Source organism: Podarcis raffonei, chromosome 3, assembly GCF_027172205.1.
Source record: "Podarcis raffonei isolate rPodRaf1 chromosome 3, rPodRaf1.pri, whole genome shotgun sequence".
NCBI lineage: Eukaryota > Metazoa > Chordata > Lepidosauria > Squamata > Lacertidae > Podarcis > Podarcis raffonei.
Genome location: NC_070604.1, coordinates 97,819,112 through 97,836,694, shown reverse-complemented (window position 1 = coordinate 97,836,694; position 17,583 = coordinate 97,819,112). Strand labels below are relative to the sequence as shown.

The following is a 17,583-nucleotide window of genomic DNA, read 5'->3' as shown; positions in this document are numbered from 1 at the left end:
CACTCATTTCCACATTATCTGCAAACAGGTTTTTTCTGGAAGCAAATAACATGGGAATGAGCACTAAGGTGTTTTTGAAATAAGACTGTAGCATTTGTTTTTGCTAAGAATACTTTAGTACTTACAGCTACTTTTGATACTCATGTGTCCTCTGAAAGGCCCCATCAAGGAATACTTTGGGATCATGGCTATCTGGGACCCTTGAGGAGAGAGGAAAAAAAGTGGACATAAGTAATAAATACTTAGAATGACATTTTTTATCGTTTGTCATCATATAGTGGATGTGAGTAAAGAAAACAGGACTACTCAGTTTGTTTGTTTGTTTGCTTATGTTGCTTTGGTTATTTATCAGAAGTATTCAGATACTGCCTCCAAAGCCAGCTAAAAAATAATAATCAAAACCACAAAACAATATTTGAAATACCAGTAAAATTGAAGATTTAAACCCAATTCACGGTACTTTAATACTATGGAAGATGAAGCCACATATATTTATTTCAGGAGAAACTTTCAGGTCTATTGGGCCACTACTGAAAAGGCCTCACAAGTCTGGTAGATCCTGGATGCATGCTCAGCAATTGGGACTTCTAAATCTTTAGGCATATAAAATGCCTCATACTGAATCAGAGAACATTGTTGCAGTAGCTTGCTATTGTTTACACTGATAGCTAGTTGCTGTCCAGAGTTTCAGACAAGGATCTTTCCCAGCTTTATCCAGAAATTTGGAAAACAGGCAGAATATTTAAACAGGACATTTGACAGCTCTGCTGCAAATTGAGGGGATCCTTTAAGAAACACCTGTGGATCTGCCGACATATATTGAGTTGTTAGGGTGGAGCACACCACCTCTTAGTTTTGGTAAGAAATGCCCCCCCCCCAATATTGTAAGAATGGGGCTGGGCTTAATGGGTTTTTGGAGTCTCCTCTATTCCTGTATTGAAGAATTGATGCTTTTGAATTATGGTACTGGAGAAGACTCTTGAGAGTCCCATGGACTGCAAGAAGATCAAACCCATCCATTCTTAAGGAAATCAGCCCTGAGTGCTCACTGGAAGGACAGATCCTGAAGCTGGGGCTCCAATACTTTGGCCACCTCATGAGAAGAGAAGACTCCCTGGAAAAGACCCTGATGTTGGGAAAGATTGAGGGCACAAGGAGAAGGGGACGACAGAGGACGAGATGGCTGGACAGTGTTCTCGAAGCTACCAGCGTGAGTTTGACCAAACTGCGGGAGGCAGTGGAAGACAGGAGTGCCTGGCGTACTCTGGTCAATGGGGTCACGAAGAGTTGGACACAACTAAATGACTAAACAACAACAACAACAAAGACTTTGTTCTAAAGAAAAAAGACACTGCTAAAGAGATGAAATTGGGTGAGCAAGCTTATCCTGCCAGATGCCCTTTGGAGAATGAGTCTTTGCATAAATAAGAGTAGGCCAAGTACAGGTGATGTGTTGCTAAAGAACCCAAATAGTTGGAAACCCTTCTTTTCCTGGACATGTCTTTCTCTCTCCCTACTCCTGGCTGGAGGTGATGTCATTCAGGTGTCTGCGAGCGAGAATTGTCAGGCAATTTGGAACTGGGACTGATACACGGAGGAAACCAATGCTATGGTGGGGACCCCTGTAAACCATTGGGAGGAGAAGGAGCGTTAGTGCTACGAGCCTTCCATCTCATGCTCAGCCAATACATCTGTGCGCATAAACCTTATATCAAAGAAAACACCACCAATCTCCATCTGTCTTCATTCCAAGAAAAGCAGACCCAAGGTTTGTGTTGGGGCCCCCAAAACCTCTTAGCGCTTGGAGAATGGGATGTGTGTAGCCATCTTAAGGGCTTTGGGAGCAATACACAAATACTCACAAATCAGATTTCATAACACATGAGTTCCAGTCCAGCATATTATTAGGTGGCAGACAGAGAGGATACAGGACCCTTTCATGATTATGCTATACTTCACATGATGATCCTGGATGATCTATTGATGTATAAATCCAGAAAGGCTATTATATACATCCCCCCCAAGAGTATGGGGAAATGAGAGATCCATTGTTAATTTATTTGGTTCTGCTGTATCCAAAAGTCCTTGTTTTGGAGCTTATTCTGTCAAAGCTGCAGCGGAAGAGTTCGGTGAGCTATTGCCCTGAGTAAAGTAAGATTGAAAACAGAAAAGAGAGAGAAGACACCACGGTGGGGACCCAAGAAAATTAATTAGCTCCCTGCCAGGGCTCTATGATTTTACCTTCAACAAGTAGCAATAAATTGTGAAGCAAGCAAGGAGCTTGATTTGAAAATACAGTCGTTGAATGGAAGAGAGGCTCTAGTAAGCTGTTCAAATTCACAAACCTCTTCATTTTGTTTGTTCTGTGCTTTTTTTCTGTTTGCTTAGATCATGGGTAGGCAAACTAAGGCCCGGACGCCAGATCCGGCCCAATCGGATTCTAAATCTGGCCCATGGACGGTCCGGGAATCAGCGTGTTTTTACATGAATAGAATGTTCCCTTTTATTTAAAATGCATCTCTGGGTTATTTGTGGGGCATGCCTGGTGCTTTTACATGAATAGAATGTGTTTTTTTTTATTTAATATGCATCTCTGGGTTATTTGTGGGGCATGCCTGGTGCTTTTACATGAATAGAATGTATTTTTTTAATTTAAAATGCATCTCTGGGTTATTTGTGGGGCATAGGAATTCATTCATTCCCCCCCAAAAAATATAGTCTGGCCCCCAGCAAGGTCTGGCCCCCAGCAAGGACAGTGGACCGGTCCCCTGCTGAAAAAGTTTGCTGACTCCTGGCTTAGATTCTATCAGTTCCTACATTCTCTAATAAAAGAGTGCAAAAATAGCTTTCCTTCTAGTCCACCATCTTCCTCCTGGGAAGTCCGCTTTCCTTCATGTTTTAGGTGCATACTTAAATATCGTCCCATTTATAATGTAATGCACTGTTCTTATTTCTCGCTACAGGAAAACCACCACCAGCGGCAGCAACTTAGCTAGCTGCCTGAAGCATCTATGGCATGCAGAGATGACCAGGGTGATACCAGTGGTGGGGCTGCAGTGTGAGTAGGACACAGTCTGGCATACATTTGTGCCTTAGGCAGCCTGGTCCACAGCAATCAGCAGGTGAAACTTTGCATGACACAAAGTTAAAACACCATCAACTCCTAACTTCTACAGCACATTGCTGTTAAAGACACAAGAGTCAATGAAAAGGGAAAAGAGTTATGGCTCCAATGGGGCACAGACTTGGCTACAGCAGAGTGTTATACTGTAGGTATTGTTCTGCCTTCTGCACCCACAATTTGCAGCCTTTCGCTTCCTGTCTAAGTGAGGTAGAGGCAAAACAGCCCAGGGAGGCTGTGTGTGTCGCACCAGTGACTTTCTCTTATTTTTAGACTTGTGGTAGGGTTGCCAAAAATGCTGGCCGTCATTGATACAATGTTTATAGGCGTTGTGAGGGATGAGGAAATGATGACTAGCAAATCCTCTATAGTAAGTCTAAGCTGCGTTGCAGCTACTATGGTTTCGTTCTTTCTGTTCAACATTATGAAACTACAGTGGTGTGCAATTGGGACGGCACCAGTTCTGGAAGCATCGCAAAGCAAGTTCTGATACTTATCAAATACAGAAGGTCTTGTACTTTCGAAAGATCTTCTGTAAGAGCAGGCTTGACCCTACCGTGCTTGATAAATAACATAAGTTGCATCATGGTTCTCTTAGAACTGGTTCCATCTATGGAGACATCTGTTTAATCTTCCTGAAGTACAATGAGAAGTATGGCCTTTGCTGTTGCTGTTATCTTCTCATCCAGAGCCTGGTTTTTGTATACAGTGGTACCTCATGTTACATACACTTCAGGTTACAGACTCCGCTAACCCAGAAATATTACCTCGGGTTAAAAACTTTGCTTCAGGATGGGAACAGAAATCATGCAGCAGTGGCGCAGTGGCAGCAGGAGGCCTCATTAGCTAAAGTGGTGCTTCAGGTTAAGAACAGTTTCAGGTTAAGAACAGACCTCCAGAATGAATTAAGTTCTTAACCCGAGGTACCACTGTATATGTTTGAATGGGACAGGGGTGTGTTTGAACTCTCATGCCTCTTGAGCTTTGAGACACATGAAACAATGCTTCCTCAGGAACAGGCAAATAGTATCCATAATGGTGTTAATGGAGGTGGGGATGTTTTAAATTGTGAAATTGTTACATGTAAACTTTTTATTAGTTTAGTTTCATATAAGTTAGTTTGCTTTTAAGGGAAGAGGGTCAAGGCTGCCTCGGGAGTGGGCCTTAGCCAACATAACGGCTGGGGCAGGTACCACTAGGGTGGGTGCAATAGAACACCCAACCTCAGTGATGATGGGTAGGAGGGTTGCTGCTTGAGGGCCAGATCATGTCATTACTGAGAAGGCAGGTATGATCACTGTCTGAAGACTATCCCTGCCTTCAGGTCTGGCCTTGGCCAGAGGAATACAGGTATCAACAGGGGCATCCCATATGACCTCAAAGTGGTGCTGTGTAATGCCAGGTCAATGACTAATAAGACCAGTGCCATCCATGATTTGATCATGGATGGGGGAATTGTCCTGGCATGTGAGACAGGGACATGGTTGGACACAGCAGCTGGACCTGTTCTTGCCTCTTCCTTGTCTACCAGGTTTCTCTTATGCACAGCAACCCAGGTCATGTGGGGGAGGGGTTTTTGCAGTGATTTTTATGAAGTCTTAATTTTCACCGAGTTCTTATCTTAACTATGGTTGGCGCAAACCATAGTTTTACATTATGTCAGAGCCCAGCCACTGTGTGTCCATCTAACCCAGTCTTGCCTTATCAGTCTGGCAGGGAACATAAGAAGAACCTGTTGGGTCAGACCAATGGTTTGTCTTTCCCAGAATCCTGTTCTCACAGTGGCCAACCAGATGCCTATGGGAAGGCTGTTGGTGCAAGAGGACTGTCCCCTTCTGCAGTTTCCAGAGACTGGTGCTCAGAAGCATACTGCCTTTGACAGTGGGGGGCCTTTTCCAGCCCTGCTCCCTTTGAATCTTTTCAATTAAAATGTCAGGGACAGAACCTGACCTTTGGTACACAAAAGATCTGATGTCGCAATGGTCCTGTGCTTCTTTGGTGATCAAGGGGCTAGTCATTTGTCCCCTCTTATCTTGCCGCTCTTCTTCTTCTTTCTGTCTGAATAGGGATTGCATTTTATAACTTTTTGGCATAATAAAATTTACACTTCTGTCGGCCCCACCGGCAGCACGCAGGCTTTCAGCAGAGGAGAACACACCAGGCGGTCCATTCATCAGCATTTGACCTCCACATGGGGGAAGGACCGGAGAACCTGATTGCTTTCTATTACAGTCAAAGCACCTCTCAGACTAGCAGCCATGCTGTGGGGCTCATTACAGATGTCGCAGAGGAGCGGAATTAAACACCTTTCCCAGTGATGGCAAAAGACATTTTTAGCCCAACAGAGCCAAAGCTTTGTGGAAGCAAAACACTTCTGCTAGTTTCCATTAGCAAGGGGGGGGGGGATACGATTCTTGTCTCTGGTGCAGATAAGGGGGAGATAGGAAGGCGTGGATGGGCAGGCACGCACTACGAATGAGAGTAGAATATCTTATCAATGCAATATTAGTAAAATGACTAGCAAAACACCTGCCAAAATCACGGGTGAAGCATGGTTAAAGACACGTCGCTTCGGGAGGACATAAGAAGAGCCTGCTGGATCAGGCCAATGACCCACCTAGTCCAGCATCCTGTTCTCACAGTGGCCAACCAGATGCTTCTGAGGGAAATGCAGAGGGTGAACACAAGCCTTCTCGGTGGTGGCCCCCCCATCTATGGAAAACTCTTGCCAGGAAGACAAGCCTGGTGCTCTCTCTAGTCAGTTTTTAGGTGTTGGACTAAGACTTTTCTGATTACCCAGGCCTTTGGTTAATTAATGTTGCCTCCTATAGTGCTGCTCAGCTTTTGGTGGGGTGAGTAGTACTTGGTCCTTACTAAATTATTGCTGCATGAGCATTTTATGCATCTTGTATTAGTGTCTTAATTTTTTCTGGTTTTTAAATACGATGCATTTTATTTTTGCCAGGTTTCTTTGAGACATTTTACTCTAAAAAGTGAATGAAAAATGAAATACAAAATGAAATTTTTGAAAAGCTGTTTTCCCTTTGTATGTTATCGTCACTTATATGTACATCTTTACGCATATTTTTACCCTAGAATATCTAGCATGTTAGTTGGCTAGAGAATTGCCTTGCAAAATTCAGGGAAGTTCAAATTTCAAGGAATGGCTACAATTCAGTTCACTTACTGGGTCAGTAAGTGCGAATTAGGCAAACTCACCTTGAAATGCAAACTGAATGGTTTCACATGTGAACCCTCCCAAAATCCAGCTGAATGTTCTCAACTAAGAAATTTGGCCCAGCGCTAATCTAAAAGCCAACATTTCCCATGCTGTTCAGAATTTGCTCCTGGTGTTAACCCATCTGCTAGCACAATTTGCCTTATGGAAATTTTGAATTTCACTGCCAGATATTACTACTTTTGCTTGACCTTTTTGGAAAGATAGAGGCAGTGGTTGCTGTTTCCCTTCAGTTATCTATTCCCTTTCTAAAAAGGTATCTTAATGCATTCTCAATCAAACCTCATGCTGAGATTCAGGGTTTGCTGGTACTCGGATGCAATTGCTGCTTTAAAAGCTACAAACACTTACCGGTAAATAGAGTTGATTAACCGATTAATGGATTGATTAGAGCTTAAAAATAGACCAGCAATTAATCAAAGCCAAGTGGCTATTCTTCTGCCATTAGCAACGCACAGATTCAGTGGCAAAAAGCAAAACTAAAAGACCAACCTTCAGTTAAAACACATGGTTAAGGCTTCACACACTAAAATGCAAATGTATACAGACTATCCTTTCACTGTTGTGATAAGTTTGTTCAGTAGGTTCTCTCTTAAATATTATCTCTTTTGCTTCCTCCTGATGTAATTGATGCACAGGTGCTCATTCTGTGATGGACAGTAAAAGAATGAATTTCTAAATTTTGCATCTTACTGCTTTTTAACATGTGCTAATCTGAAGCTACAACTTTTATTTTTCATGGGGTTTTTTAACCACTTAATTTCGCTGTGTCTTCTGTCCTGGAGATAAGTTCAATTTAAGAGCTATTGCTGCATCAGATGATTACATGGACAAAACTGGCGTCTTTGGCCAGACAACACAATACATTGACCAGGCTTTGAGTGCAGGATGTTTCTGGCAGAAACAGCCAATGCGAACACCTGATCTGGATTCACACCCTGGCTGAGGGCTGGCAAAACCTGTAGGAGGGTTTTAGCTCTTTGCCTCCTAGTGTTACGGTCCTGATTTGGAGTCCCTGCACCAGCAATTTTTATTGTATGGGGGTGCTCCCATTTTAATGAATGGGAGTATTTACCAACATGCCATACCCTCCAACACTTCTCCGATGAAAATGGGGATGTCCTAAAGAAAAGCGGAACATTCCAGGATCAAATCAGAAACTGGGATGGCTTCTCTAAATAGGGACACTTGGAGGATCCGCCATGCATATTGCGGGCATGGCTCCCTTGGATACAATGCTGAAATGCATTTATTTGTTGGCCTCCTTTTAGGGGCTAACCCATCCCACAGCAGCTTCCAACATATAATATTGAGTTTAGAACCATAAAAATATAATTTATTTAAAATGAACCCCCCAAAGAAGAATGAATGATAATACAGCATTCATCCCTGGAAAAACAGCCCTGTTACTGCCAAACAATCAGTTTGTTCTGTTACCGATGTAGTGGCATTAACAGGGATAGTTATAAAAAGAAGGGAAAGAAGGGAAAGAAAGAAATGACTAGGTGAATATTGTGGTGTTAGTTGCATATGCACAAGGGCCAGTAGGTGGCACGATGGAGGAAGGTCAGAGTTTGCATCCAGGAAAATAAAATTTCCTTATGCTTTTCCTCCCCCAAAATGATGTCCTAGCTCCCTATTAATCCTACAGATGGTACATGCTATCTATCTAAATCTAAAGTGTCTCTCTTCCTGGCTGTTAGGTGAGAAGTTATTGTGTAAACCTCACATTTTAAAATATAAGGGGTTACACATGGTGGTCCCCACTCTCCTCCTTCCCTTTTGATGGCCATTTGGCAACGCAAAGAGATGTTCTGTGGTAAAATGACTGTTGGAGCAACTAAACCAGTGACAAATCTTGGCCCCTGCTACTTTCACAGCCTGCCATTAAATGATTTGCAGAATTGGGAACACAACCTTCCCATTTCACATACTTAAAGTGTCCCCGCATCGTATAGCAATACAATTTAATGTTGTCTCGGTGCAGACGTTCGCTCTATTTCCGGGAATCCAATAGGGGAAAAGGAAAGAGGAGTGTCTTTTTTCGGAAGAGAGGCCAGTGACTGAGGACGCCTCTCGATGGACTGTAGACCTGCTAATTGCTGGCCTTTGCTGTATGTCAACCCGGAAACTAGCAAGGATTAGCTTCATGGATCAGCAGTATTTGCTTCACCATTTGCTCCACTATTAACACCTGGGCTTCCTACTAATTGTTCCACCGCTGTAAGTTTCAGCACATGAAGGTGCGGGCTTTAATCACAACACCGCCGTTCCAATATTGTGTTAATGAGCCCTGGGCACACAAACACCAGCAGTGAGCACTTTTTAATAAGAGCTACAGAGCAACTCTCATTTTATTAAGCAATGAGACAGCGGCATATTATTGCCCGATGGGCTGGTGCTCAATAAAGTCTCCGCGTGTCAAGGCCTGACACAAATTGACTGCCCATCAGATTCTAAATCACAGCTGTTCTATCCCCCAGTGTGGCCGGATGCAGGGCGCTTGTGTGTGTGTGTGTCGTCTGGAGCTCTGCTGCCTCTCCAGATAGAGCCAATCATATCTGATCCCCATTGCTTCCCAGCGGTGAGCAGCGCCGAGCCTGATCTCTTACAAAGGTAACAAAGGCGCCTTTTGTGCAGTACAAGGAGAAGTCACAAAAGAGATGGTTGCAGGGGAGGAGAGAACAGAAGTAACTCTTCCTGATGCTGGTTCAATAACGAGACAACAAAGAACCTGTATCCCATTTTTCTCTCCCCCATTTGTTTTGGATCATGTCCACAAGAGCGTTGCACTTGGGACTATATTAATACTGCTGGGGATTTTGTAATCTGCCCTGTAATGTCCTGCCCTGACTGCAGGGCCATCAGGAATGCAAATATTCCAATTGTTCAGGGCAGTTTTAATCAACAGGCAGGCAAAATGGCTCATGGAAACACAGCTATGATGTTTCCCAGGCCTTACCAGTTGAAGTAGCCCATTATCCCATTCTGCCTGTCATTTTGCCAGTGTGGCGTAGCAATTAAGCCTTAGGATTAGGAGCTGGGAGATCGGGGTTCAAATTCCCACTCAGACATGAAGCCACTGTTTCTTAGCCTCACCTACCATAAAGGGTTGTTGTGAGTACAAAATGCAAAGGGGGACCTTGAGCTCCTTGAAGGTGAAGTGAGATACAAATGTAATAGTTAGCAAATAAAACGAACAAGACTGTAGTAGGGCTGTGCCAATGTTATAGAGGGTGGGCCAAGATTGCTAAACTGGATGCCATGCTGTTGGTGAGTCATCCTCTGTTAAGGTCCCTTTGCTAACTTGCACTATTAAAAAGAAGAAGAAATGCAACCTTCAAGCTACAACAAATATGTATTTGACTCGCTCTAGTTATGCCTTTTAAAAAGCAATATACAGACTTCACAGGTGAACTGAAAAGTTATACAGTACAGTGGTACCTCGGGTTACATACGTTTCAGGTTACAGACTCCACTAACCCAGAAATAGTACCTCGGGTTAAGAACTTTGCTTCAGGATGAGAACAGAAATCGCGTGCAAGCAGCGCGGCGGCAGCGGGAGGCCCCATTAGCTAAAATGGTGCTTCAGGTTAAGAACAGTTTCAGGTTAAGAACGGACCTCCGGAACAAATTAAGTACTTAACCCGAGGTACCACTGTATGCTGTTATCAATAGTTACTAGCCATGATGGCTATGTATTACTGCCAGGACTAGAGGTGGCATGCCTTTGAATGCTGGCCTTCACAAGTGGGCAGAGCGTTCTTGCACTCCTGCTTGCAGGCTTCTCAGAGGCACCTGGCTGGCCAATTTGCAAACAGGATGCTAGACTAGATGTGCCTTTGGTCTGATCCAGGAGCACTCTTACATTCTTAAATTCTCAAACCTGGAACGAGATACCGGCCCAGAGTATAATGTCAGATATACTTCTATCTTGGAACGAGAGGCTGCTTGATAACCCCATGTCAGTGTTCTCTGAGCTCTTTAGCATATGCTGCTAACATTCCACAGACGAAAACGGGGACACTCTTAAGCACATATAATACCTCTATTCTGACACCAAGTATCACCGCCTACAAACTCCCTCTACAATTATCACACATCACAGAAGGTTCTTCTCTGCCTGCTGTTCTGCAGCACTCAGTCACACTGCACAGCCTGTTCTGCAGCAGCGTCTGAAACGGGGTACATTTGTAAAATGACCATTAACAGTTTGCTTTTCATACCTTAATAACCTTTTACAGAATGATTACAGTCCCGGAATGGATCTGGTTGGATCTCGTTGGCACTGGGGAGGGACACAATGCATTGACAAGGGTGTGTGGTTGATTAATTGGTTAGAATAATAGATCTTTCAGACGATTAACTTACTTTTAAAACAGTAAATGAATTGGGCAGATTTTTGTAATGATCTGCGGTGCACACGTTTATAAAAACTGCAGAACACAAGCACCGTCCAAGAAAAAGTATTCTCATTCCTCCCACATGCAGAAGGAAGGCCCCTTTTAAGATGTGTGCATCTGCTAAAAACAAACAAAAATACAATTCTTGCCTTTGGAAAAGGTGGCTGTAGCCAGATTTATGTCAATTCACTCAGCTAAAACTCATGTAAACTGAGTGTCTTAAATTGATTAAAATACTTTAAATCTCTCTTGGGTTCCTTCCCCTCCATTTAAGCTGCCCACCCCCCAGCTGCCTAGATAACTGTATGTTATGGGACAACATGCAAATGTCATAAAATAGTTAATAAATATTTTGAGGGTAACTTTTGCAAACCTTGGGCATCCCTCTAGCTTGCTGATACCTCCTTCTTGTGTGCTTTCTAATATTTACATGCCTATTAAACATGTGTGAGTGACTGGCCCAAGGTCAACCACTGAGTTTTGTCGCGGGTGATGCTGTGGGTTAAACCACAGAGCCTAGGACTTGCTGATCAGAAGGTTGGTGGTTCGAATCCTCACGACGGGGTGAGCTCCCGTTGCTCGGTTCCTGCTCCTGCCAACCTAGCAGTTCGAAAGCACATCAAAGTGCAAGTAGATAAATAGGTACCGCTCTGGCGGGAAGGTAAACGGCGTTTGCGTGCGCTGCTCTGGTTTGCCAGAAGTGGCTTAGTCATGCTGGCCACATGACCTGGAAGCTGTACACCGGCTCTCTTGGCCAATAAAGCGAGATGACCGCTGCAACCCCAGAGTCGGTCACGACTGGACCTAATGGTCAGGGGTCCCTTTACCTTTACCTTTTTATCCTAGGTTCTAGTCCAACACTCTAACCACTACACCACGCTGACAAACTGGAACAGTTGAGACATGCAAGGAAGGCTGGAGTCCATATGTAAAGAGAATACAATGCATTTGATGGGAAGGGGTGTGGGGTGTGTGAAGCAAGACCAATTTTGCTAATTTTGTGCTATGAACAACAACAACAAAAACCCACTCAACTCCTGGTGTCCTCAGATCTCCTGTTCTTTTTGGGAGCCACTGCAAAGACTGGAAACAGAACAGAGAGGGAAGAGACATATGCTTCAATTCGAGCTTTTAAAAACAAGATTCTCTCTCTCACACACTCCCTCCCTCGCTGAACAAACAGACTTCTAGTTAAGAGGGAAGTGGGGAAGAAAGAAAGGAACAAGCCCAGATCCTTTCTTACCCTGCTGAAATGCCTAAAACCGTCTCGTTCTGGGCGCAAAGGAAAGTGAGTGTGTTTCTCAGCGTTCTCTCAGGAAGTCTGCAAAGGCTATAGGAAGGTGTTAGTGAGCAGTGAGATTATTCCCATAACAACAGGAACTACAAACCTGTCACCCAGGGAGCAATGAACAGTTCAGGGCAAACAGGCCTCTACTTGGAAACCTCAGAGCTTGGGTCATTCTAGGCCAGACCGGCTTCTGCTCTGAAATGCTTTTAAGTCCATGTGGAATTGTTTTTTTCCGGAGAGCAAGAGTACACGTGTGGGGAAATGAAGACTTTGGCTCCGTACACACTTTACATTTAAAACTCATGGCTCTCCCCCACTGAAAAAATCCTGAAGGCTATAACTTGTTAAAGGTCCTGGGAAATGTAGTTATGGCAGGTGCAAACTATAGTTTCCAACATTCTTGGGAGGCAGACATGTACGGCTTTAAATGTACGGTGTTCGTGCAGCTTTTTTTGAAATTATTTGGGAAAAGGTGGGGTGAAGAAAGTAAAACCAATGCTAGAAAAAAAATTGGACTGGCATTTTTGTACACTCTCATTGGGGGCATGACTATAGGAACTGTCACAATGAACTTTTATATTTCAAAATGTGTCGCTATATCCCCGACTCAAGGTGGTAAAGCTGTCTGTGAGCAACTGCCTTACTACCTTAGTGACATCATTCCTGCACTGCAGGCAGCACTCCCCAGGCAGTTTTTTGCTCTGGTTTAGGAGACATTCTCTTCCAAATAAGTGATTTTTGTAATCCCACCGAGTTCTTCATAAAAAATGCATTTTTATTTCAAAGCAGTCACGTTTATTTGGGAGTTTTAAAAGCTGCTTTAATTATCTCTATTTATAGAAACCCTTTTTTATTTTTAGTCCCAAGTCTCAAGATTCCTGCAATAAAGATTAGAAGCGTATGCCCGTGTGTGTGTGTGTGTGTGTGTGTGTGTGTGCAGAGAGGGAGAAATCAATGCGGATTTTCAGGTTTGAGAGAAGACGCAAAGTGCTTGGGATGTGTGATTACCAAGTTGTGCTTGAGAAGAAACATACCCACCCCCACCCAAAAAAGCCTTCTGTCAGTCTGTGATCTCTTCTCCGCTTGATCCAGTTGATGAAAGTGTTAATGGGATTCATAATGACTTCCCATGCATAGTAGAACCCTCAGTTTTCATGACTTGGGCAGGGATGGAGGGGTGTGTGTGAGTAGACTGTACTGCCCACTACAAGGGACAGGTTGCTATAGGGGAGAGACTGCTGGAACCCCAGGGGCAAGCTTTTAAAACTGCCTAGCAACCCCCACCCAGCCTGGGACCCTTTTAAGGAGAAGCTGCCGCCTAAGAATTTACTTCTCTCTCTGATATATTTTTGTGGGCACTGCCCTTTGCCCAGAGCATCACTGCATTGGGTCATTAATACATACGTTAAGATTTTGCTGCCTTGGATTTTTACAGTTCGCATCGCATTTGAATTTTGCAAATGTGTGCAGCTCTCCGTGAGCCACCTTGGGGGCGGTTTTTGGTTTGTTTTTGCTGAAAGGCAGCATATAAAAAACAATAACGTAACACAACACTGCCCCTCCCAGACATGAGTTTAATTAAAACTTGAAAGCAGCGTCTGAAGAGGGCTCTAACATCATGGATCACATTGAGATGGCATGAGGCAAAGGGGTGGAGCAAAGGGGTGGAGCAAAGGAGTTTACATACCTTCCTTTGCAATGGTCTCCCATCCACATTATGGAAGTCTGTGACAGACCTAATTGGGGTGTGTGTGTCCTGATGCATATTATTACTACTACTACTACTACTACTACTACTACTACTACTATTACTACAGTATTCCTATACCACCTTTCACCCGAGGATCACAGGGCAGTTTACAATATGAAAACACAAAATACATACCATAATAACAAAGAAAGATATCCCCTTAATAGCTACCCCTGATGGGAGGGTGCTCCACAGGGTGGGCGCCACTACCAAGAAGGCCCTCTTTCTGTTTCCCTGTAACTTCACTTCTCACAGTCATGGAACCACCAGAAGGCCCTCGGAGGAGGACCTCAGTGTCCGGGCTGAATGATGGGAGTGGAGATATACAGAGCCAAGGCTGTTTAGGATTTTAAAGGATTTTAAAGGTCAGCACCAACATTTTGAATTGTGCTCGGAAACGTGCTGGCTTTTTCTTCAAGTGGCCTGTTATTTACTATGCTATTTATTGTTGATTACAGATCTATTTCTGCTAAATTTTGGGGTTGTTTGGATGCTTGTTTGATTAACTGTTATACTGTCTTTAAAAGTGTAATATTGTGTTTTATTGCATTGTGCTGTATACTGATTGGAAACGAACATAAATATGAAATAGCCCTCACATTGAGGATGACACTGGAGTACGTAATCGGCTTCTATCACTGATTTTTTTAAAAGCCCATCTTCCTTTATTTGTCATTATGTGCTCCACTAGTTACAATGAATGGGGGGGGGGTTTCAATGTTAGTTCTACTTAGAGTAAACCCATGGAAGTTAATGGACCTGACTAACTTAGGCTCATTCATTTCAATCTCTACTCTGAGTAGGACTTTTAGCTGAATTGAATTTATAATTTATATACCCAGGGTGGAATGTCAGCTATCAAACATTGCAATATCGTTTCTCTGCTCCTTCCCTACTTAAGAGTCATTTTTCAGGGTAGGGCAAATAAATAAAACAAAAGCTCTGCACATCAAACATAACTGTAGCGACATTTTGGCAGTGCTATTATTTATGGCCATTATTGCCTTTTTATTTTAATATGGCTAAGTGCAGGGGCAGGGGGAGTTTGCAAAAGCTCTGTTTTGGTGTGCAACCTTTGCCAAGACCATGCTTAAAAATCTGGCTGCCTGGAAAGGTCTCAGCCAAGGTCTCAGCCTGTCTCCCAGGCAGCCCCATGCTATGATGTGTGCATTCGAATAAGCATATGTATCCTGTGTTTACCTACCCCTCCCTTTCTAGCAGCAACGGAGTCACCTGGTGCTGCAGGAGGAGGAACTCAGCAAGCGACTTGTTTTATGTTCCCTACGGAGCTGATTCCTAGGCAACTGTCCCATCCATTTAAGCAAAAGGACTACCCCTGCCCATTTATCAAGGGAACATTTTCTGTGCAATTTCAGGAAGGTAATGCATGTTTTCAATCAGCTGTTTGGAATTAAAGACCTTAAGCATTTCGCAAAACACATCCCTAGTCAAATTTAGCGATAGTGGCATTTCCTGTGAAGCACTCTCTCTGGCTGTACAAACATGGCTGAACTGCAGGACACTAGCTAGTGCGAATTCTTTGCTGGGTGATTCATAAATAAAAACAAACCAAAAGGTGAACATTCATAAGCTTTCGTTCTCTTGCCCCCCCTCCTCCCTACTAATTTTTAAAACCACAAGTAGGATCAACACCAAGGAATGCTTTTGAGCAGAACAGCAAGCCAGAGCTTTGAACACAGCTTATACCTATTAGTTTTGGTTTTGCCTGTGTTTGTTATCCTGCGCTATGATGACATGGCACATTCAAGAGAATTCTCACAAGGAGAGTCAACAAGAAGATAATCTCCACCCCCGCCCCGCAACCTTGGAGAAGAAATTTCTTCAAAAAGTGAACACACGCCAGCAGTTTCCCCCACCCCAAAATGAAAATATATTTCAAATGGAAGAGTATAATGTATAAGAATAAACACTGCCACTGTACTGTTCATTCCAAAAGCCAATCAGAACTCCCACCAAGTGTCATAAACCTAGGAGGCAGAATTGGCCAAACACTTAGGGTTGGTCAGAGCTGCTGAGCTGCCTTACACGAAGGTGGGTGACAGAGTGACCTCAATGTGGTGCAAACACACCAGTGAAGCCAATCCAGTGCTCCTGCAGTTGTGTTTGCACAGTGCCAATCTCCCCATCACCTTGCCCCTCCTCCCTTTTGGTCAGCAACGTTGATCCACCTGCCAGGAAGAGCTAGCATGTTGGCTGTGTCCCACCTGACAAGTCACTTCTACTAGGACAAAGAGGGGTGGGGGTTATTGTTTGAGTATGTTTTTGTTCTAACCATTTATTTGTGCTTTTATCTTGTATTTTCAGCTTGTGAACTGCCCCAAGATCTTCAGGCGAAGGGCGATATATGAATTTAATAAAATAATCAAGGGTGTCTTAGGTTTCACAAAGGTTAGGGAGAAGCGGCTCCTCTTCCCATTCCTGTCCCTATTATTGTCATTCTTGGTGTACAACAAAATATCGGAAAACAGCAACATATAGTGGATGCTCGGGTTGCGAACGTGATCCGTGTGGGATGCACGTTTGCAACCCGCAGCATTCGCAACCCCCAACAGCACATCTGCGCACACACGGGTTGAGATTCGGCGCTTCTGTGCATGCGTGACCGCCGAAACACGGAAGTAACCCGTTCTGGTACTTTCGGGTTTCGGCGGTCCATAACCTGAAGAAACACAACCTGAAGTGTCTGTAACCCGAGGTATGACTGTACATAGTTAAAGTTAACGACACATAACAGTCTAAAATCTGTTCTCTCTTTTTTTTTAAAAGATATTTATTAAAGTTTCCAATTTTTTATACAAACAAAAAACAAACAAAGAGATTAAAAACAAACATATAGTTCATAAACCATACTTTTCAATAACAAATTTCTCTGACCTCCTCATACCTCCCCTTCTTGTATTCCATTTCAGATTATTTGTTCAGCAAATCCTTAACTTAAAGCATTACAGCTTATAATATCACCTTATTTTCTATCCAAACCCTCTTTTTTTCATCCATGTTCCTTTATATCATTACAGCTAGAAACCACTCAATTTCAATCCAACATCATTCAGCATTCTTTAATTTTACAATATTTCTGTAAAATATTTTTACAGAATTTTTTTCCAATCTTCTTCTGCCGACTCTTCTTCCTGGTCACGGATTCTGCTCGTCATTTCTGCCAATCCCATACAGTCAATCAGTTTCATCTGCCTAAAATCTGTTCTCAAGCAGTGGCGGAGGAAGCCGCTTGGGCGCCTGGGGCGTCACAAGCCACCATAGGGGCGGGACGCACTGCAGGGCCTCAGGAGTCTGCCTGCCTCCTCCCACTCAGCCGCCCTACAGCTGGGGGAGGGCGAGGCAGTGGGTGGACCGTCTGGGCAGTGCAGAGCCTGTGTGCGCCTGAGTCACCACGTCTCTCTGAGGCCTGGCAGTGAGTGTCGCCCGGCACTTTGTCACCCCCTCAGTGATAACACCCAGGGAGGCCTGCACCCCCCTTCCTTTGCCCCTGGTCTCAAGCGCATATAACACACAATAAAAAATGGCTGAGTCACTCTTCATGGAAAGCTGTTGCATGCCAGCCCAATCTCTGAGCAGCACGAGATTCTAAGCCAGCCTTTCTCAACCTGTGGGTCCCCAGATGTTGTTGAACTACAATTCCCATCACTCTAGCTAGCAAGGCCAGAGCTCAGGGATGATGGGAGTTGTAGTCCAACAACATCTGGGGACCCACAGGTTGAGAATCGCTTATCTAGGGGTTCCTGGCACTTACCCAGGGTTCGT

At 43.8% G+C, this 17,583-nt stretch overlaps 1 protein-coding gene across 1 annotated transcript in view; it reads right to left on the bottom strand.

The window, feature by feature from the left end:
- LOC128411137 (spermatogenesis-associated protein 7 homolog) overlaps positions 1–12,079 on the bottom strand; it is a 58,520-nt gene extending 46,441 nt beyond the window's left edge. The window contains exons 1-2 of the mRNA XM_053383191.1: positions 12,006–12,079; positions 126–200 (exon numbers count right to left, since the gene is read on the bottom strand). Coding sequence (XP_053239166.1) covers positions 126–186 — 61 coding nt within the window. The 5' untranslated portion in view covers positions 187–200; positions 12,006–12,079. The remainder of the gene's footprint in view (positions 1–125; positions 201–12,005) is intronic.
- Between the last annotated feature and the right edge of the window lie 5,504 nt (positions 12,080–17,583).